The sequence below is a fragment of the Drosophila serrata genome, unplaced genomic scaffold, assembly GCF_035046125.1.
Source record: "Drosophila serrata isolate PLE 108 unplaced genomic scaffold, ASM3504612v1 contig_359, whole genome shotgun sequence".
NCBI lineage: Eukaryota > Metazoa > Arthropoda > Insecta > Diptera > Drosophilidae > Drosophila > Drosophila serrata.
Window position 1 is genome coordinate 1,534,131 of NW_028257257.1, and position 24,098 is coordinate 1,558,228.

General features: G+C 42.0%; 1 protein-coding gene across 5 annotated transcripts in view; it reads left to right on the forward strand.

Moving 5' to 3' along the window:
* The window catches only part of Con (leucine rich repeat protein connectin), a 168,034-nt gene extending 144,341 nt beyond the window's left edge, over positions 1-23,693 (forward strand). For all 5 annotated transcript variants that reach the window (XM_086838788.1, XM_086838787.1, XM_086838785.1 and 2 more), the window contains 3 exons: positions 229-1,295; positions 3,787-4,003; positions 20,132-23,693. In XM_086838788.1, the coding sequence (XP_086694914.1) occupies positions 264-1,295; positions 3,787-4,003; positions 20,132-20,991 (2,109 nt within the window). In that variant the 5' untranslated portion in view covers positions 229-263 and the 3' untranslated portion in view covers positions 20,992-23,693. The remainder of the gene's footprint in view (positions 1-228; positions 1,296-3,786; positions 4,004-20,131) is intronic.
* The last annotated feature ends 405 nt before the right edge of the window (positions 23,694-24,098 follow it).

Here is a 24,098-nt window from a genome sequence, read left to right on the forward strand (position 1 = left end):
AGAAATGTTTTGCTTAGAGATAAATTAAATATGTGAGATGTAACCTATTACACAAACCTAATTCTTTAATTTGAGATACTGGAATAAGTGTTTAAAATCTCTTAAAATCTTTGCTTATATAATTTTCCTTTTGATTTTTCCAAGTGCCTCAACCCTCAACCCCAACCTCAGAGATAAACAGATTTTATTGACCGCATCACTGTCGTATTGTTCTCGTATTTTTCGCAGAATCCTCGCCGCCGAGCGATAGGAACATCCTTGCAATGTTGCCGCATCATCAGCGCCATAAAATGGCGGCATCGACGGGCCGACGAGCCATCTGCTTCCTGCTGCTCTCGCTCCTGCTCCTGCTCCTGATCGAGGCCACCGAGGCGACCCGCTCCAAGGAGGAGCGTCGCAGTCGGGGCCGCGGCAGTGGCAGTGGAGCGGTGGCCGCCTCCACCAGCATGAACAATGGCGGGGGATACTATGGCTCCTCCTCCTCCTCGACGATGGGCTCCTCCTCGGGCTATACCTTCACCAGCAGCAGCAGCAGCAGCAACAGTGGCATTAACTCTGGCAGTGTGGGCTACAGTGGACCCATGGACAGCACTGGGTTCTGCACTCGGCGACGGGACATGAAACTGATGTGCTACTGTACTCCAGATGAGAACCACGTGCCCGTGCAAAAGGCAGAGTGCTGGGTGTTCTCGGAGGGGCTGCATCAGAATGATACCACCTGGACGCGATTCTATCAGCAGAAGCGGTTGAGGGAGCTCAAGTTTGTGATCCAGAACAATGCCCGATTGGACTATATACCCACGATGATCATTGAGCCGCTGAAGAACCTGAGCAGCATTGTCATTGAATACTCGCAGGTGGAGATTGTGAAGAGCTATGCCTTTGCCAACCTGCCCTTCCTCGAACGGATAATCCTGAATAACAACCACATTATGGCTTTGGACCAGGATGCCTTTGCCAATCACATCCGTTTAAGGGAACTGAACCTGGAGCACAACCAGATCTTTGAGATGGATCGCTATGCCTTCCGCAATTTGCCGCTTTGCGAGAGGTTGTTCCTGAATAATAACAACATTAGTACCCTGCACGAGGGTCTCTTTGCGGACATGGCCAGGCTGACCTATCTGAATCTGGCCCACAATCAGATTAATGTCCTGACCAGCGAGATATTCCGTGGTTTGGGTAACCTGAATGTCCTGAAACTGACGCGTAATGAGTTGAACTTTATCGGAGATACGGTCTTTGCGGAGCTGTGGAGTCTGAGTGAACTGGAGCTGGATGATAATCGTATCGAGGTGAGTTCTTTAGAGTATTTTTAAGCTTTTTCCTCAATGATAAACTTTCCAATGAATTGATCATAAACTAGTACCAAGCTGCTAAAATCCCTCTTAAGATAATACATTAATTCGCAGATTGATTGGAGTTTTACAAGTGCGCATTTACGGCGCTCGTAATAGTTGTTTGACTGCTTTATTTATGGCCGCAGTGCCACCTATATAGTATTATTATAGACCATATATATACATATAGAGAGAGAGCAGGGGAACTATGCAATTTACCAGCAGCGAACTTCTCAATCAACTCTAATGCAAGTGGATTAAAAAGATTTGTCTGCCTCCACTACCACTTGGTCAAGTTGGAAGCAGCTGACTTAAGAGGCCATAAATTGCCGAGTGGCCATAAGAAACAGAAGGGACGAGAGGACGCCACGGAGGAGTGGCAGAGTTCCGTGCCATAAATGGCACATCCTTGGGGCAAAGGCAACGGAACAGTCACACACAAACAAGTTTTTGCTGGTGTCATAAATTCAATTCGAATGTCTATTCTTGTGGTGATTTAAGTGGTCACTCAGCAGTGGCCGGCGGGGCGCAAATATGATAAATAGATTGGTAAATTATGTTTTCCCCAGCTTTTCGGCTGCCTTAATACGAGTCCTGGACACTGGACGGCGGGCTAACAAATGTGTGTGCGCCGCAAGTTAATCTACTTACAAAATATTGAATAACAAATCATGGGAATAATGGATTTATGGCGCTCCCATTCTGCCATCTGATATGCGTGGTCCCTTCTGCAAAGGTCCTTGTGCCATAAAAATGGCCAGCCGTTGGGGTAAATAGAAAAAATGTCGCTTAACACGAGCAAGGCGAGCGAGCGGAGCGTAAATCCTGAATATCCATATCCTGGCATATCCAACAACATTGTTCCTTGTGCGGCAACGGCAGCGGCAGCGTCTCCTTCGCTTTTTCCCATTTTACAAAGTGCTCGCATATCATGTCACACTCAGACGACTCGCATATGTGTCAGGACACTATGAAACCAGGACGCACACACAGGACACAATCAAGAGCAGCCGCTCAAGTGGGGTCCTGCTCTGGGTTCCCGTTCCGGATCCATCTTCTTTTGCCGCATTGTCATAGCCATAATGATTGGGCTTGTTATCGCCCACGCAGCGCATTGTTTCCCAGCCAGGCAGCCAGGATTGCAGGACTCTGGGATTCAGGGATTCGGGGATTCGAGGACTCCACAAAGACGACTTTGTGAGGTGTCCGTGCTGTTGTCGCCTCCAATAAAAGCAAATTGTGTTGCATGTTTGGCTTGAGCTTCTTTTCCTTATTTCTCTCCGCTTTTTTTTCTTGCTCACTTCATAAATCATTTTCCGTTAAAAGGTTTAGGTCTGACACAACATAAAACGCTAGCTGCAAGTGTGTGTGTGTGTGTATGTGGGTGAGGATGAACAGATAAGCGGGTTAAGGGGTTAAGAGGCTAAGGGGTTAAGCGAGTGTGAGCGGAATTAACGGCTTTAAGTAGCTAGCCGTCTGTGCTCGGCAAATTAAAAGAGTTTGCTGCACTTTAACAGCAGTTTGACCTAAAAAGAAAAGTCTGAAGAAGAACAAATTATATAAGCAAATAGCCTCACAGAGGTTTTTTCAGTGCAGCTCAGAGTTTTCCCTACCCACCCGTGGGCCATTAATCCCGGTGTCATAACTTTGTTTACTCAATCCGCGCACATAAATCGCTCGTAAATTATATTTTTTCGCTGTTGTCAAGCTAATAAATTGGATGTGTAGGCATCGAAGGATCGCCCATCAAACTAACAAAATATCGCAATAAAATAAATACATACAATTTTTTTTATGTCAATCATCTTTGGCAAGCAAAACACAACACAAATACAAATGGGAATGTGGAAGGAGTGGACATGGGTTATTTTTCAGGGAACTTTGGCACATGCCTCGCGTATATCCTACTTGGACTTGTCATTTAATATGCATAATTTTTCCATTTCCACCGACAAAGCATATTGAATATTAAATAATGGCGGAAAGCACCGCCTTCACTTTCAGCCGACAAGAAACAAGTAAAAAAAAAAAAACAGGAAAACAGAATAAACAAAAACAGAAACCGAAATGAAATAAAAGAAAACACTTTTTCCGTATAATAAAATTCAAGACAAACGAATTGGGACATACAAGTTAAAAAAACAAGCCAGTACATATGTACATATGTGTGATGTGTGTATTTATATGCCACACAACAATGGCAGCGCACACAAATACACAACTTTCCGTGAAAAACAATGAAAATAATACGCAAAAATGCGGAAAAATGGCATCACGAAAATATATATTTTTCGGTTTTTCCTAGCTCTGCTCTGCTCTGCGGTTGTGGAGAGTAGAAAATAACATATATGCGTGGCCTTTTGCCCCCGATATTTAATCGAATTTAATTGTGAAAAATACTAAAAACTAATATTTAACCCCCCATTTTTTGTACTTTCTTTTGCAGAGAATATCCGAACGTGCACTCGATGGCCTAAATACGCTGAAAACTTTGAATCTGCGGAATAATCTTCTGAAGAAGATCGACAACGGACTGCTTCGCGGCACACCAGCCTTGCTGTCCATCAATGTCCAGGCAAACAAATTGGAAACGCTGACCTTCTACACCTTCCAGCCAATTATGGACAATTTGGTCAACAGCACCAGCGAGCTGTTGGTGTCAGGTGAGTGTCCTTCGAGCTCTTCAGACTCCCGAAACTGGAACTTGGACAGATGCTAGAGTTGCTCATCGAGCGACATGGGGGAGACATGACAAAAAGCTGACAAGTGCACAATCATCATCGGTGGATGTGGCGGTGTCCTGGTGTCCTGTCAAAAGTCCCCAACTTGTTATAATTACCCATACGCCCCGTTGGCCCCGTTTAGTGCATATGTGTGTATATATGCAACCAAATGAGCTGAGCTCGGGCCATCAACTTTTATGTTCTTGGCACTTAGTGTGCTTGTGTTTGCATTGCAGTGCTGTTCAAATGTCCTTTTTCTGGACAAGGAACTTGGAACAAATATATTTTGTCCCTTTTTTAACTGCTTTGTGGGTCTTAGTAGAAGTAAACATTAGTTGGGACTTCATTTCTTTCACCGTTTTGCATTTTTCTCTCTTTTTAACGATCGTTTGTGTGGCAGCTATATAATATAGTAGTCCGATTTTCAAAATATTTTAGACAAAATTTTAAATTAATATATAATGGCTATATATCAAATTTTATGAAAATCTGTTGAAAACTGGAAAAGTTATAATGTTTTTTTCTTAAAATTTTCCGATCGTTCCTATGTCAGCTATATATATATGTATATATGGTATATAGTCCACCGATTCCCCATGCTCCAAATTATATACTAGTAAAATTATATAGAAGAATAACTCCATAGTTTTATTCAATCAGCTTAAATTTGTTCCAAAACACTTCTCGCACATCTATGTTTATGATTCTCAACTCGTTCTAACATCCCCGGAACGAAGTGACTGTTGCCGGCCAAGTATCAGGAATGTGTTGTGTTACAAAAGTTGCAAGTCATTGTTTACTAGTGTTCAAAGTTAGTTGCTGATCTTACATACCTACTGGTCATAGATAGTTACTGCTCATAGATAATTAATGGTCATAGATACTCACTGTTCAGAGTTACTCTTATGGCTCATAGTTACTTTATGTTCATTGATACTTACTGATAATAGTTACTCACTCGTCATAGCTAGTTACTGATCATAGTTAATTACAGATAATAGTTCTATAAATCTTCCGATTGTTCCTATGTCAGCTATATATATGTATATATATAGTCCACCGATTCCACATGCTCTAAATTATATACTCGTAAAATTATATAGAAGAATAACTCCATAGTTTTATTAAATCAGCTTAAATTTGTTCCAAAAAACCTCTCGCACATCTATGATTATGATTCTCAACTCGTTCTAACATCCCCGGAACGAAGTGACTGCTGCCGGCCAAGTATCAGGAATGTGTTGTGTTACAAAAGTTGCAAGTCATTGTTTACTTGTGTTCAAAATTAGTTGCTAATCAAACATACTTACTGGTCATAGATAGTTACTGCTCATAGATAATTAATGGTCATAGATACTCACTGTTCAGAGTTACTCTTACGGCTCATAGTTACTTTATGTTCATTGATACTTACTAATCATAGTTACTCACTGGTCATAGCTAGTTACTGATCATAGTTAATTACAGATCATAGTTCTATAAATCTTCCGATTGTTCCTATGTCAGCTATATATATGTATATATATAGTCCACCGATTCCTCATGCTCCAAATTAAATACTAGTAAAATTATATAGAAGAATAACTCCATAGTTTTATTCAATCAGCTTAAATTTGTTCCAAAACACTTCTCGCACATCTATGTTTATGATTCTCAACTCGTTCTAACATCCCCGGAACGAAGTGACTGCTGCCGGCCAAGTATCAGGAATGTGTTGTGTTACAAAAGTTGCAAGTCATTGTTTACTAGTGTTCAAAGTTAGTTGCTGATCATACATACTTCCTGATCATAGGTACTTACTGCTCATAGTTAATCACTGTTCAAAGTTACTTACTGGTCATAGCTACTTACTTACTAATTATAATTACTTAATGTTCATTGATACTTACTGGTCATAGTTACTTACTGTTACTTACTTACTTTCGCATTCCTTAAATCGACATTTATCTATATGTTTACATATATCAACCAATCAAAATTTCAAAAACTCATAACTAAGCCTGATCAATAAGATATATGATATATGACTCCTTCACTGTTTTTCAGGCTTTTGAGTGAAATTACAATACCTAGCATTATTTACGCTAACTAAGCTTGTTTAGCTCTCTAGCTTATTAGATTTTCCATTCTTCCCTCCTTCAACTATTCACTTTCCCTCTAATATAGTTGGCATCACTGTTACGTGGACTTCATTAAGGAAATGTCGTATCGTCATTGCTCAAGTGAACGCTTCCGCTGACACTCACGTCCTGCCAAAGGCCCCTTGTCCTTTTATGTCCTGTCTTTATATGGGCTCTACACACACACAGGAACACTGCACACATCTCTATAATACACACACACAAACTAAATTAGCCATTAAAGTGCAATTTTGAAGCGCTGCCCGACTCAAACACATAACAATAAAATATCTGGCTGGCGAGAGACCACTTCAGTTCGGTTTTTCCGTCAGCTAATAGCTCGTGCAATTAGCGGCTTGATTAGGCCAATTAAAAGGTAAATGAAAATGAAATAGCAAGTGCTGCCGACCCGTCAATATGTGGGCCTAATTTCTTGCCACAAAAGCTGAGTAATACTTTTGGTTACCAATTTGGCCTAATTGTGAATATTTTCACGGCTATTGTTATGTGTTATAGTTTACTTAGATAATGGTAATTGAGTTTTGTAATAAATGGGCTCTTGAATAGGAGTATTTTTTATTAGCAGAAGTGCGGTTTGGCAGGACTCTCCTTTGAATGAAATTATTACAAAATCATTCCACATTGAATATGAACCCATAATAACATTTAAACTTTTACCAATCAAAATCTAAACCTTATGAATTTCCCTTTTCGTGAAAGAAAATCAAAATTCTTTCAAGGTTTTCTAGCAAAATGTTCAACCCACTTTTGTTGGGCCACCTTGAAAGATTTACCTTTGTGTGCAATTTAAGTAATTTTCCTTTGCAATTAGACTTTTGGCGCAGAACGCGAATGCCAGGCAAGAGTAATCAGGGCGGCGCAAAAACTAGGGGAAAATAAGAAAAAAAATGAACTAACACAAGGGGGAATGGCTTTCGTGTCCATGGAATACATTTAAATATTTAACAACAGCCTTCAAAATCACATTTCTCTTTCATTTCGCTGCAGACACACACAGACACAGACACATGGCCAACTTAATTATCACCCTCACACACACAGTGGCATTTTTGCTAATGGTTTGCCATTAGCATGACTCATTTGCAGCTAAAAAAAAGAAAGTAGTAACAAAAAGGGACGACGACGAGTGACGAACATGTGTGTCTGCGTTTGAGTGAGCCAGCAGCAACTGTAATTGCATTCGAACACACTCACACTCGCACTCACACTGAGACAGACATTTCGTAAATTGGCTACAAATGACTTCAAATTGCTTTAAACTACAAAATATTTTCGCTTTTCCCCCAAACCCAAACCCAAACCCAAACCCCAACGAGAAACTTTTTAATTCATATGCAGTGATTATCCCCACACATTCACATTCTGACTGACTCACACTCACACTCCCTTTTTTCCGCCTCACACACTCACTCACTCACTCGTACTGGAAAGGACATTTGCTGAATGGTTCATTAGAGCCAAAAGCCTAAACTTCTGAAAAACGCCAGTCCGGGCCCTCAAATATTTACATGCGATTTCCTGATTAAATATGATCAACTTTTTGCGGAGTAACTCGGAGCTCTCCTAATGAGCCAAAATGCTGTGTCACACTTCAAAAGGAATCGGTACAAAGTCTCACATATTTTTACTCTGACTTTTGGATACCTTAAGGGTTCACAATTGGTGGGGTATATATGATATTTGGTTAAATTAATGTACATGGGTAATGAGTACCATTCATGTTGTATTTCTATCCTTAAAAGAATCAATATTAGACGTAGGAAAGGCAATCAGTCATATATTAATGCCAAATTATATAGTTTTTATTCGATAAAGACCGATTTTCTTGCAACTAAATTGAAAACTCTTTTTCTTTTATGAACAAACTATTGGATTTGACGATTATCTCTAAGATGTATTTGGATATATTTAATCTTTAAAACCCTGGGTATTCAAAGTTCTCAACCATTCACTAAAATACATATACTTGTTTTTGAGTTGGCAGAAAAAAGCGCTGCTCAATTTAGCGAAGGACAACATTTTTCCAAGTGGCAAGGCACCAATGCCCGAATAAGGCATTTAAGAGATGCCCAAGTGTTCAGTTCGAGTGTGGGAGTCCATACATAGGGTAGGGTAGAGGAGTCTGCGAAATGGGAGGTGAAATGCCAACTGAAGTGCATAAGAGCGCATAAAAATTGCAACAAAATGGCCAAGGACATGTGAGGCGATGCGAGGCGGGGCGAATGTGGCCCGATGACTCGAAACAGACGTTGACGCTCTTGGCCAAAGATAAACTCGCATTGGCAGCCATAAAACGTGACGTAAAGGGGGCTACAAAAAAGAGGAAAAACGTGAGGGATCTGTCCAGCTTCCTTCCTGCTCGTCGTTCCTCGTCCCCTCCATAGTGACATGCATTCCCTTGGCGAAAGTATTTGCCACGCTGGCAAGGACTAATCGATCAGCTGATGGAATTTCTCGGCAGACCGTTTCCCAGGGATTTGGCCTCACCAGGAAGGTGAGTTGGACGACAACGACGACGAGTCAGCAAAACTATTTGCCAAAATGCCCGTCACACGTCTGCAGGCTGCAGGCTGCAGGCTCTATGCTCCATGCTCCTTGCTCCTCGCTCCCAGGACAAATGATCAACATGAACTCGCCTGCAATTGCTGCACATGCATCAAGCTCTTCCTTATGGAGAACTGGAACTGCAATCTGGAGTCCTGCTCTGGCAGCCGAGGTTGATAGTTGACTCGTCATTTCGCGCCGTGATTTGTGCAGCAACTTGAACTCTGCACCCGGTCGTAATTGTCATTGACAGCAGCGTAGCAGCCAGCTAAGCAGCTTTGCAGGTTTGGTCCTGGCAGGGACATATTGACGGAAGGAGGTTAAATGCACTAGAATTAGAAGGATGCTACAGGAGTCCAGTTTTTGTTTGAAATCAATTGGGAGTTATAGGATTCTTCTTCAAATAGTTTCAATTTTCAAGATCTCTAAATAGATAGCTCTTGGTTTTACTTTTATTGACTAATTATCCTTTGAAGTGTAATCTATTTTGTTCAGTGCAACTTTGAGGAGCTACATCGACCGCTGGCCAGATGCCTGCTTTGCATTCAAATGTTGTCCATGTGCGGGCATTTGAACACCGGTCCCTAAACAATGCCCCAGTTGGCCATTTCACGGACCTTTTGTCCGAGGCCCACCCCCAATAGGGGTTACTTCCTCCTCCGCCCAGCTTCTCTATGTTGCAGTTGCAGGTTGCAGGTTGCACCTATGGCCAATGTATTTGGTGAAAAATTTATAGGCACGCCCTGTGCTGTGGCATTTGTTTCAATTCCAAGGCCCCTAAGGGTCATGTGTGTGTGCCTGTGTGTTTGTTTTGTGGGTGGAGTAGTGTGGTGTGGTATGGTATCCTGTATATCCTTGTTTATTTGTATGCGAATCACGTTTTGTTTGTGTCGTCGCGCCTGCGGTGTCCTCTGTTGGTCGTCGTCTAGCGTCCATGTCCTGCAGCCATTGCGAATGCTTCCGCTTTAAAAGGTTGAAAAAAAAAATACCAAAAACGACAAGCGAAAACCGAAAATTTTTCACAGAAGGCGCCGCCATGGCAATTGGTAATAAATGCCACGCCTCCGTCCGCCTCCTCTGTCCCATCCCACGAGGGTCCTGGCCAGCTCAATTGGTTCGTTATGCTACTCGCCGGTGGCCGGTGTCCTGGACCCAGTCGTTAGATGGAATTGAATGGTTATTGTTTCGAAATATAAATAGGATTTCTAACAGATTTCTTTTCCTTTTTTTTTGGTGCGTCCAAGCTTCGCTTTTGCCACTTTTGGAACGAAAAAACGGCGAGTGTTAAAATTGCGATTGTGACTGTGACTATGACAGCTGGAAACTGCAATTTGATTATTTGGTTCACCCTTTTCTGTTTTAGCCGGTTGTGTTTGTGTCTCTGCTGTCCAGCCAGCACTTAATAGAGTATTGTAAAATGTGAGAGTTCATACATTTTGATGGGGTTAAGCTATATATAGAGTCTGTAGAAGGTAGATATTTTCCCGGCTTAAAAGGATTCTAGATAGTTTTTAATGTACAACGACTTAAGGCTATCAATAAAATCAAGCAGAAATTTTAATCTTTTCTTATTAATGAGCTTAATTCATATTTGAAAAGTATCGTTTTATAATCTCAGAACTCCAAGAACTCCATTTCAAATCCCCTCATTGATAATTAACCTGAAATTTAAGCTTAAACTTAAGCCTGGAATCGAGGCCACTCTTGACCCCCGGCAAATTTAATTGCCCAGCTAGGCAGCAAATTAAACTTTCAACTTGGAAGCGGGCCAATGCTCATTTGTAATGCAACATCAGCATCCTTGTAAACACAAATGCTTTTGAGCGCCCCGAAAACTGCAACAATAAACAGGTATTAGAGGGATGGCCTGGGTAAGGGAAGGGTATTCATTCATGCCGGAAGCGAGAATTTATTGAAACGCATAAAAGGCGTTTGCGCCTCATTGGCAAAAATGCCAAAACAAATGATGTTGGCCATAAACTGGACAAATGAGCGTGTGGCACGCACCCGAAATTGACTTTCAATAGTCAATGTCAGGGCAACGGCAGCGACAGCGACAGCAACAGCAGTTGCTCCACATCCACGTCCATGTCCTGCCCAGGGTCCTGCTGTCCTGCTGCAAATCCCGATGATTGTTCGCCATAAATCTATGGCTCAACATTGTGTAACATGTGTCCCGGCTCCGTTTCGCATCCAGACTAATAAGTTGGACTCCAATTTGATGGGGCTAGACCAGCTCAATTCTAGCTACAGTGGGTGATGGATAGAGGGGAATTATAGGTAGTTTATAGGGATTTTGACTACAAGGATATAAAAGTTTTATTTATTTTAATGTAACATTTTACAACTAGCAATGATTTAATATGAAATACTAAATGTTTATGGATATATTTCTAAAAATCACATTTCCTAAAGCTGTTCTTAAACCATATTCCTTGCTTTAAAAACCCCAATAAAAATCTCTATAGCTCCCAAGGCTTTTTAAGAAGGCTTGCTCTCATAAGGAGCTCCCACTGTACCGGACACAAGTATGTGTTTGGTGTGTTTATGGGGCGAACATGCATGCATAAGTAGTAATTCATTCCATTTCGATTCGTTTCATTGCGTTTCATTTGCAATTTGCTGCTGAGCACTGCATAAATCACTCGGCCAGTGAAAGTATGCTAAGCCCCGGTTAGCCGCACAAATAGAAATCGGTGAAGAAGGCAGCGGGGAGCGGGGTTGGAAGAACTATAAATATTTTAGAATTCAATTTCCGCCTTTCGTCCTGTCAACCGCGCTTCCTTTGCATCTTTGAATGCCTTTAGCAGCAAGGACCTGCTGCTGCGGCTGCTGTACTCAAATTCACGCATCATAAATTAAAATCTCCGGCGCCTGTCCACGTAATTAAACGCAAACTCATCGCTCATCTTTTGTCCTTTTTCGGGTGTGTATCCTTGTGGCATGCATTTAATTGTCTGCGCCGCAGCATCGTTTTAATTACGCACCTTTTTCTATAAACGAGCCGCCAGCCGCAGGAAACAATTCAATTGAAAGCTGAAACTATGTGCGGCCGATGGATGGATGGATGGATGGAATATACGCTTTTAAAGCAAACAATGAATGCCGTCACTTGGTGGAAGGGAAATTCCGTGTGTGAGAGTGTGGGAAAAATGCCCTTAGTTCAGGAGCCATGGCTAATGGACATATTCGTGCCATTCCAGCAATGCTGGCCATCAGCCTCAGCCTGGCCTCATTAAGTAGTTCAATTAAAACTTAAATGCATATTATTAATGAGTTTTTATTGTTTAATGTTCGCCAACTTTTTGCGCCTTGAGGGGAACTCACACTTACATGTGTGTATCTGCTCATCTGCTGCATATTTCATGGGGCATCCCAGGGACATTTTCCCCATCCGCAGAAATCGCTGCAAAGTTGAATGACAAACTTTAAACGAGCTGGAAATAGAACAAACAACACTATTGGAAAATTAGAGTCCTTGGAAGTGGAGCTCCTTGAAAACCTATCAGTGGAGAGTACACAGAAAAAAGGGATTTAAGAGAATGTTTATTAAAATTTATAATAAAGATTATGGGTGTATTTTTAAAGGGATTTGTTAACCTTGTAACAACTAACACAGAATAGCTTTCCGCAAGCATTTAAATGCATTTTTGCGTTAGTTATAAACAATTTACTATCCCATCGAATGATGAAATTATATATATTATATGGAATATATTTTTCATAAGAAAAAACCTATATATATTTTCCATGACATTTTCTCTCTCTGCTCAAATGCAAAAGAAATTAAGTGGAAAAGTCACTTGCTCAAAGACCCATTCCTTGACTGTCATTTAATTTTAGTTAGTTACCAAAAACTCAATCCAAACCGAGGCTCAGAGGACAATGGCGGGCTGGAAACTTTTAGCCTTCTGTCTGCGTCATTTGGCACAAGCGGCAATTAAAGCCTTTTTGCATTTGGCATATGCCAAAGGAGATACCAAAGGATATTCCCCAGATATAGATACAAATTGGGGGCAGGAAGGACTGGGAGGGACTGAGACTGAGAGCCCGCTGATGGCTGATCATTAACGCGCCTTATTAACTAAATTTATTATAATTGTCAGCGCCAAAGTCGCATAGTTTCGGGGCCTTAAAGTTTGACGACGGCATTTCGGCGGTCGGATAATGGAGCTTGTTTATAATTTATGCGCATTTCAAGGTGCGATGGCATTAGGCGTGTTAATTTCCCCGCACAAACCCGAAAGGATTCCGCGCCGCAGGGCCTTATCCTTGGGGCTGGGCTTTGGCTTTGGCTTTGGCTTTGCCTCTGGGCTCTGCTTTTAATGCGAATTCATGGCTGTCATTGGAGCACTTATGCGCCGACATGTGTGTGAGTTAGGTAATCTATCTTAATATATGCACGCTTTTCCGCTTTTCCGCCGCTCGATTCTAACCCATAGGGGAAATGTTTTGCCTGCGGTTTTTCCACCAGTAGTTGATGTACTGGAATGTTGTTGGATTGTATGAGTGTGTGTATATGGACACATATGGATGGATCGGTGGAGCATACTGTGTGCTTAGCAAAACACCTTCATCAATACTCGTTCCGGCTGTGACAGTTAACAGGTAAGCCAGCGATGGCATGATTAAAAATGTACAACTACACATTGGCAAGGACTCTACTTCAATTGGTTATATGATTTAAGGGATACATGTTCATTATCCTTGATTCTAAATGGTGCATAAAATGTAAGCTCTCTCGAAATGGAAACATAAACTGAGAAAGGCCAAGCTTATGTATGTAATTTAATTTATCAGCAAGGACCTTATTTACCTAGAAGCCAGTTTCTAATATATATTTACTCATATTACAAAATGCTTTCTCACCGTGTAATTACTATAGTCTCTACCAAAATACCTATCCCTGTGTCCTGGCCTTATTTATTTGCATAGTTACCATTGCCAAACGATATTAACTGAGCAAAACTCATTAGGACGGCAGTTGGCAAACATAAATTGTGGCCCACTGGCATTTAATTGAATATTTTGGCCAACTTATTGCGGCATTCGATAAAATATATGGAGTGTCGCATAACTTCTAGTCCGGCAATCGATTAGCAGGGCTCTCTCTCCCTCCGACTCCGGCTTTGGCCATAAATAAACAGATGGAGTTCCTTGGCCGAGTTTACACTATGTAATAATTTCAATTTACAATATATCCGTGAAGAAGCAATCGCCATAAGGATGCATATCGGTTGGATGACAGTCGCTGCGGACATGAGAGTGTTGGCATTGATGGATGATGGCCAACGATGCGGCCAAGAGCCCTCAATTTATGTCAGTTTGATGCCTGATATATGGCCAGTGTCCCTGCCTGCCTGCATACATATATTGTAGTAGTGTAGTCTCTCCCACAGATAATAGACTGAATCGAAAAATCCACTTGACTTGGCAAATCACAGAGCAATAACAAAGGATTCATTACTTATTTATACAATTCGTAGCCCCCAGAGCTTATACTCTGAGCCACCCTCGCGTATATATTTTATTAAATACAATTCAATTCAGGCCGAAGAAATCAGAATGCGATGATTCGGGGGCTATTTTGGATGGACATTAAGTCTGGCAATCGCCGGAAGGATCGAACTTTGGAGCTAGGGGTTGCTTCGAGGGTAACAAGTTGTTATTGTTACGGCCGAGTATCATCTCCCCTCCGGAGATGTCTGTATTTTTTTATGCGATTTACCATATAACAAACACATTACTTTCTGGGAGACAACCCCTCAACCCCTCAACCCCTCAGCTGTGCAAATATTTTGGCAAACTTGCTCGAGGGCTAATGTGTTTATATGTTTGTGTATTTCCCAGCGCGGTTGAGTGGTCATATTTGATCGCCGCCCTTGATTTCAGTTTCTGCTGCTCCGATAGCCGCAGTCACCCCTCGGTATTATTTTTTTGGTTTCTCCTCTGTATTTGTGTGGAAAGTGATTTTCCTTTTTTTTTTGCGTCCGTCTGTGATTCGCCTTTGATTTGTTTATGCGATTTCATAAAATATTTATCCGCCGGCGTAGTTGTTAAATCGCCTGCAATGACTTTCCCTTTTGCCAGCCACCCTGCGTTCCCAGTCCCCCTCTGGATTTTCTCGCAGTGTCGAGTGTTTGATCTCAACCGAGCGACTGTTTATTTGACTTCACGCTCGATTGCCGAAAATAATTTGATATGAAACGAAATAAAGTCTAATTTTTCCGATTCCTGATTGAAAAATCCGGCAAGGTCCTTGCAAGCGGAAATTTCCACGCGCCAAAATGTTATTAAAATTACAAAACTGCCCTTAGAACTACAGCCAAAAAATCAACAGAGAGCTGTATAATATATTTTTATTTTATTCTTTCTGGATATATATTATATGTATATATAAAAGGGCGCAAAAACAAGTCGAGTTTAGTCCAGTTCCTGTCCCAAGTTTCGCATTCATTTTGCCCAATAAAAAGCATTCAATGAGCGAGGCTTTCACTTGGCCAAATAAAGAAAATTGGCGAGAAAAGCGACGGCCATTCAAATGGCTTTCAATGGGCCTTCTGCTGCTGCTCCTTCCTTCCGCCGTTTTTTTTTTTCAACTTCTGCCCCAACTTAGTGGAACCCCCCATTTGATTTTGAATGAACTTGGTGAAAATTGCCGGGAAAAAAGGGACGAACAAAATTAAATACACGCAATGCGAATGAGCCGGCAAAATCACACACAGACCCATAACAAGCCAGAAAACAAGCCAACAACCAGCCAGCAAGAAAGCAGAAAAACAGAAACTGAAACTGAAATAAAAATAAAATTTAGGTAGGAGTGAGGAAAAACTTGGGGAAAATGAAGCTCATTAAAAAAAAGGCGGCACGACGAAGAAGAAGGTCCACAAATTTGAAGGCTTCCCCTTGGATGGACAAATAAAAGAACTTGCCGACAAGTGAGAGGGAAATCATAAGGGAGATGAAGGATAACCCACACCGACTACACAAGGACTCTTTGATATGGGAAAATGATTCTAGTCTAGTGATGAAATCAAGGAAAATTATTTGTAAAAGCTTAGCTTAAAACTCAATTTAATTTGTTTATATTTCTGTTAGAAACTGCAATACCTTGTTGTAAAAATATCATTTAAGGATCAGAACCATTCCATATTCAACTCTTTTTAAAACGCTTAAATTTTCCCTTCATTTTAAATAGTTTTTTCTACCTCAACACCTTTACCGATTGCCTTCATTCAAGAGCCAATCAATAACTTTCTCTGCCAGCTGCATCCATCTTCCACTTTTTAACCCTAGACCCACTCACCGAAAAGAGCATCCCAGGCCAATGTTTCTGCGAATCGTGAAACCATTCACGCCTTCTCGTGGCCAGCTTTCCCTTATCATTGACTCTCCCTACTTTTGGCCAGGCAACAAAGGCAACTAGCAACTATACAAAGCGAAACTTTCGACTTCATTTGCATACATAGCGCTCTCGAGAAATGTAATAAAAAATGATAAAATCCTCTAGGGAGAGAGAGAGAAAGCGGGCACACACACACACAAGGACAGTCAGCCCTTCGACCCTTGACCCCAACTTGGTAACTGGAACTGGTAACTCGGAACTGGTAGCTGTGCGTGCTGTCCCCTGGTGGCAGCCAAAGCCAAAGGCGGACCAAGTCCGGGCCCAAAGCCCAGGCACCGCAAACGAACCCAGATCCCAGAGTAACCAGCTATGCGCTACCAACAAGCCACCAAACTGCCAAAATACACAGAGAGAAAAGCAACTAAATGTTATATCAAAAAACCCCATTAACTATTTAAACCTAAAATCTGTAGGAGTGCAAATTCAATTATAATGTATGAGGTTTATCGTCTTTTTGAAAGCAATACTTTATTGAATTTAGTGTTGTTGTAATATATTTCTTCAAGTGCCGTAGTTACCAGCTCCCAGTTGGCCAAAATGCCCGGTATTGGCCAGTTGGCCAGGCCGCCAAAAATGAGCTGATTTCAAACAAAGCTGCGCGGCATTCATGGATTCCTGGTGACCCCAAACCCAGGAGCTCGGAGATCGGTGCTCGGGAGGAGGAAGTACGGGGTTTTATGGGAAGTCCGGAGTGAAACAAAGGCCGGGAACTAGGCCAGCAGCTGCGCTGATTTTGGGGGCGTGTGGAAACTTTGGCCGTTTGTGTTGATATTTCCACCTCCACCTACACAAAAAAAAAAAAAAAGAAACGTGGGGAAAAACCAGCAGCAGGCAGCGATTTCTTTGCGCTTTTCAATACATGTGCCAAAAACGGGGAGTAGACCGAGGGCCAGCATGGGTTAATGTGGCAGGCAGCACCTAAAACCAACCAATTAAAGTGAATTTTTGCCCTCTTTGACTGAGGAACCCTCCTTTTGAAACTTTTAAGGGATGTAGATGTGTGTGTGCTGTAGTGTATTAAATTTAAAATAAATGTTTTTCTTTCAAGAGGGAGAGGGAGTGAGAGCGAAGCAGCGGCTAATGAAACCCCATTTAGAGGGTCCATAAAGCTAGCCAGTTGATGTATGACAGGGCTCATTATGAGGGATTGAGTGGGTTTTTTGGGATGTACCTAAAATATAAAGTAATATTAAGCTTAATATCTCTTTCAGGGTTTTTAAATAGTAATTTAACTTAGTATTTTATTATTATTTTAGATTATAAATTAACAATAACTTAGATATATAACATATATAACCATTCCCTTGGCTAAATTCCATTTTAATCATCACTTAGCACACCTAATTTTTTGCCCTGCCAAGCAAATACCAATCCCAAAGATGCCCAAGGTCCTTTCAAAAGGACAAACATCTTGGGCAAACAAAGCCAATCAAAAGAGTTGACTGGAAGTAAACATTGCGGAACGTGGGAACGACGACCGACAACTAATTATGAATATGTTTCGACGCATAAGGAATGCCTTACAGACACACTGGCATTAAAACTGACCAAACAAAGTTCCAGTTGAGTCTAATTTGGCTGCCAGGACACAAAGGCACACACACAGCACACACACATGAGCTTATGCAAATAGAGCTGACCGAAAAGTTATGGAAGGGAGCAGGGGGCATAAGGACCTCGCCATGAAAATGACAATAATAAAATTTAATGTACACACAGAGACGCATGTGCATGTGTCGAGAGGGCTGGGCTCTCTCTCTCTCTCTCTTTCTATGTGTATGTAAATGTCCTTTTGCAAACCGTAAAAACGTTTCCGACAGTTTTCCACCCACCTCGGCCCTAGAAAAAGAAAAGCTACAGCGTCATGTTGGAGCTGAGAATGGGGTTTCAGGACACTAAACTCGAAGGATGAGGAGCTGGCAGAGTTGAAAGTCATCTAGTTGACTAACAGCCGCAGTTCTCTGTCTATATATATATATATATATATATATATATCAGTGTGTATATAGAGCACATATAGATCCTCGGGTTGAGGGAGTTCATTGCTTGCCAGATGAGGGGTGGAGTGTGTGCAGCAGACCAAAACACTTCCTACCGCTTTGGCCAAGTATCATTAAAAATATAAAAGTATTTCATGCCACACTGCCACTAGAGTCTGCTCTGTTCCATCCTATCTCTATAGCTTCTATATATATGTATATCTATCTATATATTTTTTGTAATTTCTATTTTTTCAAGCACTTTTAGGGAGCGTTGTCGTCTGGGGGCAAGTCATTGTCATTTGGTCAGTTGCAAACAGCTGCCAGTTTTCAGCAGCAGAATCTCCTTCGTCCTCCTCCTCTGGGTCAGTTCATTATCATGTTAATTTTGTTGTAATTTGCTTGCTAAATGTTGCCAAGTCGTTGGCCATTTTTCCAGCATTTTTCCGGTGGACTGGGGCAACTCCTTGGTCCTAGCTCCTTCCTTCCTTCTTCCTTCCTGGCCCCTCCCCCTCTTGTGCATATTTAACTTTATTTATGGTTTTTGCATGCTTTCATATGGAAAATGAGAATTTTTGACTTGCTCCCCCCTTCCCCCCTCCGAGTTTTGCTGGACTAATTTGCCAACTATATTTTGCAAAGCAAAGTTGCCTTTTGTCGTTGTCTGGCCAAGTTTTTCGGGCCATGAAAATATGCCTTGGATTATTATTGTCATTTAAGGGAAGTTCCAGGAAAATCGAGTGGGGGATGGCACCCAACCCCCTTTCCTGTGTGATAATGATGTTGGCCGTGCCAGTGTGTGTTAGTCAATATTTTTCGTAACGCTTATGCTAATTATGCGACATGTTGACAGGGCAAACTGTGTCACACTGTGTGTGTTCCAGGGCCTGCCTAATTATACCCACGAGGGTAGCTTGGCATGGAGTTCCTTCGGGAAATCCACTGGCAATGTAATTTGATTTATTCATTAGACCATTGCCAGCGATTAGATCCACTCCTGGCACTTGTTTATCCGCTCAATTTGGGCTCTAGCCGGGCTGAGTCCTCTAGCCAAACAGCAAATTGAAAGGGTTTTCGGGTAGGAATGGGAGTGGGAGTGAGTGTGGGTGTGGGACTTGGAGTGTCTTAGGCCACGCATGGCCAGACGGACTACAAAATAATTGGCAACAGCAGCCAGGAGGATGAGGAGCAAGAGGCGGATAAGGATGAGTAGCAGCAAACTGTCCAACTAACTGACAGACGCAGGCCAGCAGACGGGAGTGGTCACATCAGCCTCTCCGACTGCAATCGCTCCCGAATGAGAGGAGGCTGCTGCTGCTGCTGTCCAAATTGGAAATGTCATTGAGGCGTTTAACGTGAGCAGCCCCAATGAAAACGACATCGACGTCCAACTCCAACTCCAGCTCCCAGCTCCAGCTCCAGCTCCGAATCCTGCTTCAGATCGAACTTCGATGCCGAACGTGTGGGCAAAATCATTTAAAGCGGCAGGCAGGATTCAGCCAAGCTGAAGTCGGAATTTAGAGTCATACACCAAGAGAAAGTTGTTGAAAAAGTTAGTGAAATATTAATACAAAAGGAATATCTTAACTATATGATAATAGGATAACACTAACTAATATTTTCTGAAGAAAACTCTTTAGTATAGAACCCTGAAGTAATTTTTAGATGATTATAAGCACCCAGTTTTTCTGTATTTTTTGATCTAGTATAGGAATGGATATTTTTCTTACTGTGCACTTGAAGTTGGAGTGGCAATCGACCATCAAATGACAGCCAATTGTTGCAGTCGGCCACTTAGCAGTTGGGGGGAAAATCACTCGCTTACCTGCCCAGACATTTTGACAATCGGACGGCGGACAATCGCACGAAGCATCGGGTTTGGGGCGACGATTTGACAAAAGCAATTTCAGGAAAAGTCTGGACTGCACATATAACATATATATATATAGATTTAACCCCCAAATTTCTCTCTCTCCTTTCTGCCACCTGTCTTCCGCAGACAACAAATTCATTTGCGACTGTCGTCTGCAGTGGATCTTCGAATTGAAAAATCGCACACGTCACCTGCAGCTGCGTGACTCGCTGGATGAGCTGCTCTGCTCGCTGCAGGACCCCAAGCTGGCGCATTTCGTGGACCCGGTGCCGTCGCGTATCCTGGATGAGTTGAACGTTGGAGGCTTCACGGCGATTGGCAGCAATAGTGCCAGCATGGGCGGTGTGGGCAACAGCGTCGTGGGCAGCAGCAGCAGCCACAGCTACGGGGGATTGGGTCTTGGACTGGACGACAACAGGAAGCATTCGGGCAGCAGGTCAAGACAGGCACTGCGGCAGCGACAGTTTGCCGAGAATGTGGTGGAGACCAAGATGCGGCGGCGAAGGAAGCGCCAGGAGGGAGGAGCCGATCTGAAGGCGAAGGACCTGGCAGCCGTGGCGCCCACACATAAGCGGTATGACTATTACGATGACAACAACGGCGGCATGTCCTTGGGCCATGGCCTGGACCTGGACGACAACCTGAACCTGCACAAACAGGGCTCCTTCTACGGCGGCGCCTCTCCGGTGGCGGGACACAACGATGTGGATGTCCTGCTGACACCGCACTCGGCGCCGGGCGATGCCCTCGATGCGCTGGCCAACAAGAATTCGCTGAGTGTCCGCCTGTTCCTGCTGAAGCCGGAGATGCTACCTTGCCACGACGAACTGAGCGATCCCACCGAGCTGCCCCTCTCCCGCGATCTCATGGATGTGCGCAGCAATGTGGGCCAGGATGCGCCGACAGGAGGAGCTTCGTCCTTAGGAGTAGGAGTAGGTATCCTTGCAGGCCTTGCTCTCACCTTGCTGACCATCAGCCGGGGTTGAATCCGGGAGCAGAGTGCTGCTCCTCCTCTCAGTTTGGTTCTACATTGTACATACTGTCTTGGAGAAACGAGCTTCAACACGATACGCGAAACGGAAACGGAAACAGAAGAATAAGAAACCGAGACCGGCAACGGCTGCCAGCAAAAGTCCTGTAAATATGTAAAAAAATATATAATGGGGGTAGTGAACGCGAAATTCGATAAACTTACTCTAATGTAAACACCTAGCTGATAGACTCGACTCGACTTTTCACCAACAACTTCGGCAGCAGATACAGATCAAGATTAAAGATACAATATACACGTTAAAAGATTCAAGATACAAGATAGAAAAAACAGGATCCCCGTAACCCAAGAACTCACCCAAAGATAAAATGAGAACCTCCGAGCAAACTGGCGTTTCATTTAAAGAGAGATACTCGTCGTACTACCACTACACTCTACTACATAGCATTAGTTTAAAACGGTTTAGCCATAGAGACTCCCTTGGTTTACTTGAGCAAGAAACTACAGTGAAACTTGGAAAGCGCTAAACGTCTTAGGTGCAGAGACAGAGCTGGCCAAAAAGGAGAATCCACTGAACGAGGCATGCCTGTAAGATAAACGCAAAAGCAAACCGAATCGCTGAAAATTGCAACGATAGCCGTTAGTCGATAGGCGATAGTTGTCAATAGACGATAGCAGATAGCAGATAGTTGATAAATGTAATAGGTAAAGCAAATACGCCCCCGGCCACCCGCAGTTCTCGTTAGATTTTAAGCCTGCTTTTTAGTTTTAAGACAGACGGAACACTCGGCTTTGCTATATCCTGTCGCCTGAATTTCCCCCTTAAATTTTCCCAACCCAAGCCCAGCACAGTTCCGCGGAAAATCCGCGCTTTACTCTTACTTTCGCCGCACCAGAAATGAAAACGAAAAACAAGATATAAAAATACATACATTGCGAATTTATATAACTTATTTGAATAGATTCAAATTATATAGAAAACAAGAGCATAAAATAAATATAATGAAAACAAAACCGAAACAGAAACAGAAATATGCATAACGATTTTTGTAGCTTAAGACTGAATATATAAAGGTAAATTATGCTAATATATACAAAATATTTATATGGAAAAACCCAAAGAATACTGTACTGTACGTTTAATTGTATTGTAATAAATGCGAGCTGGGGGAAAGGGTAATGTCATTTATATAGAATACCAAAAGTAAGCCGAAACCAACAGATCCGTGCATCCAAATTAGCATGCGATGCATACAACACTTTGTTTGGCAAATTTATTACGTATTTTATTATGCACAAAACTATGATTTAAATTTAACAAAACTAAAGAAAAAAAGTGAACAAAAATCTAAAAAAAAAGTGAAAAATAACTGTTTTATTAATGTGTTTATAATAATTCATATACAAAAAAAGAGAGTAAAGTAAGCGAAAACCAAATGCAAATTTATTGTGTAAAAAATAAAAGCGAGCAAATTTTACATGCAAAGATCCCCCAAATGAAACCCTCGAGAAAATGCGGGGAAAGCCGACAGTAGAACGCAAGCATAGTTTTTAGTGGACAATCAGCAGATAAGTGAGGAAAATCTGGGGGAAATCCCCAGCCAGCAGAGACAGCATAACGGCGACAGAGAGAAAGAGAGAGAGAGGGAAAGAGAAAACCCCGAAAAGCACTTGAGAAAATCGAAATAATAAAAGAAAGAAACGTGAGAAAAACACACACAGACACAAAACTATTTTAAGTAAATGGATATAAGCTAAATGTATTTAGTGTTTTGATTAGCCAATAAGGAACTTGAACACAACCGAGCAAAAGAAATTATAAAAGTGTGTGGAAATCTAAGCAGAAACTTCTATCTAAGCAGGGCACTAATTTCATCATTACTGTTGATACTCATCCGACTTACACTCATTTTATTTAATTGTCACGAAGTTACTATGCTAGAGGTTTGCTAGTGAGAAAGGACGTTTTCAGTTGCCTCAAGGAGTCGGGCCTTTGAATGATTTAGCCACTCTGTCTAGTGCATTAAATGCTTGTAATAAATTAAAAACGAAACAAAACACTCGATTAAATTTTAGCCTTAAGAATTGAGCAAGTTTTAACCAAAGATTTTGCGTTCCTCTTGTTGCCTAAGCTAATGTTTGGTTGTTTTTTACGTGTCCTTTTGTTTGTGCCATTCTAAATTCGACACTGATTTCGAGACTATACATTATATATATATGAATATATTCTATTTTGTACGGCTAAGCGGGCGCATGGAAGTAAGCAGCGAGTAACGTAATTTTTAATATATTAACTAAATGTAGCTTACTTACTTATTTTAACTTAAATGTACACAGAGCGAAACGGAAACCAAGCAGCAGCAAAATAATATAACCGAAATATAAATGTACTTGATGTAAGAAGTTTGCTAAATTGAAACCGAAAACCGAATCCGAAACCGAAACACGAAAGTCGCGAATCCCAGCCCACAACAGAATCCAGGCTGCACTATGGACACCAACGAGGTGGGGGACCTGGTGGTTCGCAGGATCCATCTCCGCGACATCCAGAACACATTCCAACACTGCAATATTTTTGTTTAACTTTTACTTTTGCCAGTCCCCCGGCCTCGTTGGGGGCCCTTGTGCGGAATGGAAACCAAGAAAACAATTTTGAAGGAAATACCATCTAAATATATTTAATGTAAAAAAAATAAACCAAAGAGCGTGTCGTCTTGTCTCTCCTTGGGCTGCTGGCATCTACGCCGCGAGTAAAACTTGAAATATTAAAATGCTTCCTGGACCGGAGCCGCCTGTTTATCACTTCCGCAATTTAAGCGCGCACAAAACATTTCGGCACATGGCTCGATGGCGCCGTAAAATATGCAAAGCCCCGGCCATGGCGCTATTCCCACCGAAATTCTGATATTTTTGGCTCCAACTCAGCGCCGCAGGACTCGCGCAAAGAGAGCTCGTCTTTTGTGCTCGCTAAATTTGGCTAAATTTCATTATCGACTGAAGAAAAAGGCATATGTTTCCACACGGGTTTTTTCTTACTTTTCCACGGCTTCAGGTGGGCGCTCAAGTCAGGCACATCACTCATACGCCGCGTGGCCCTAATAA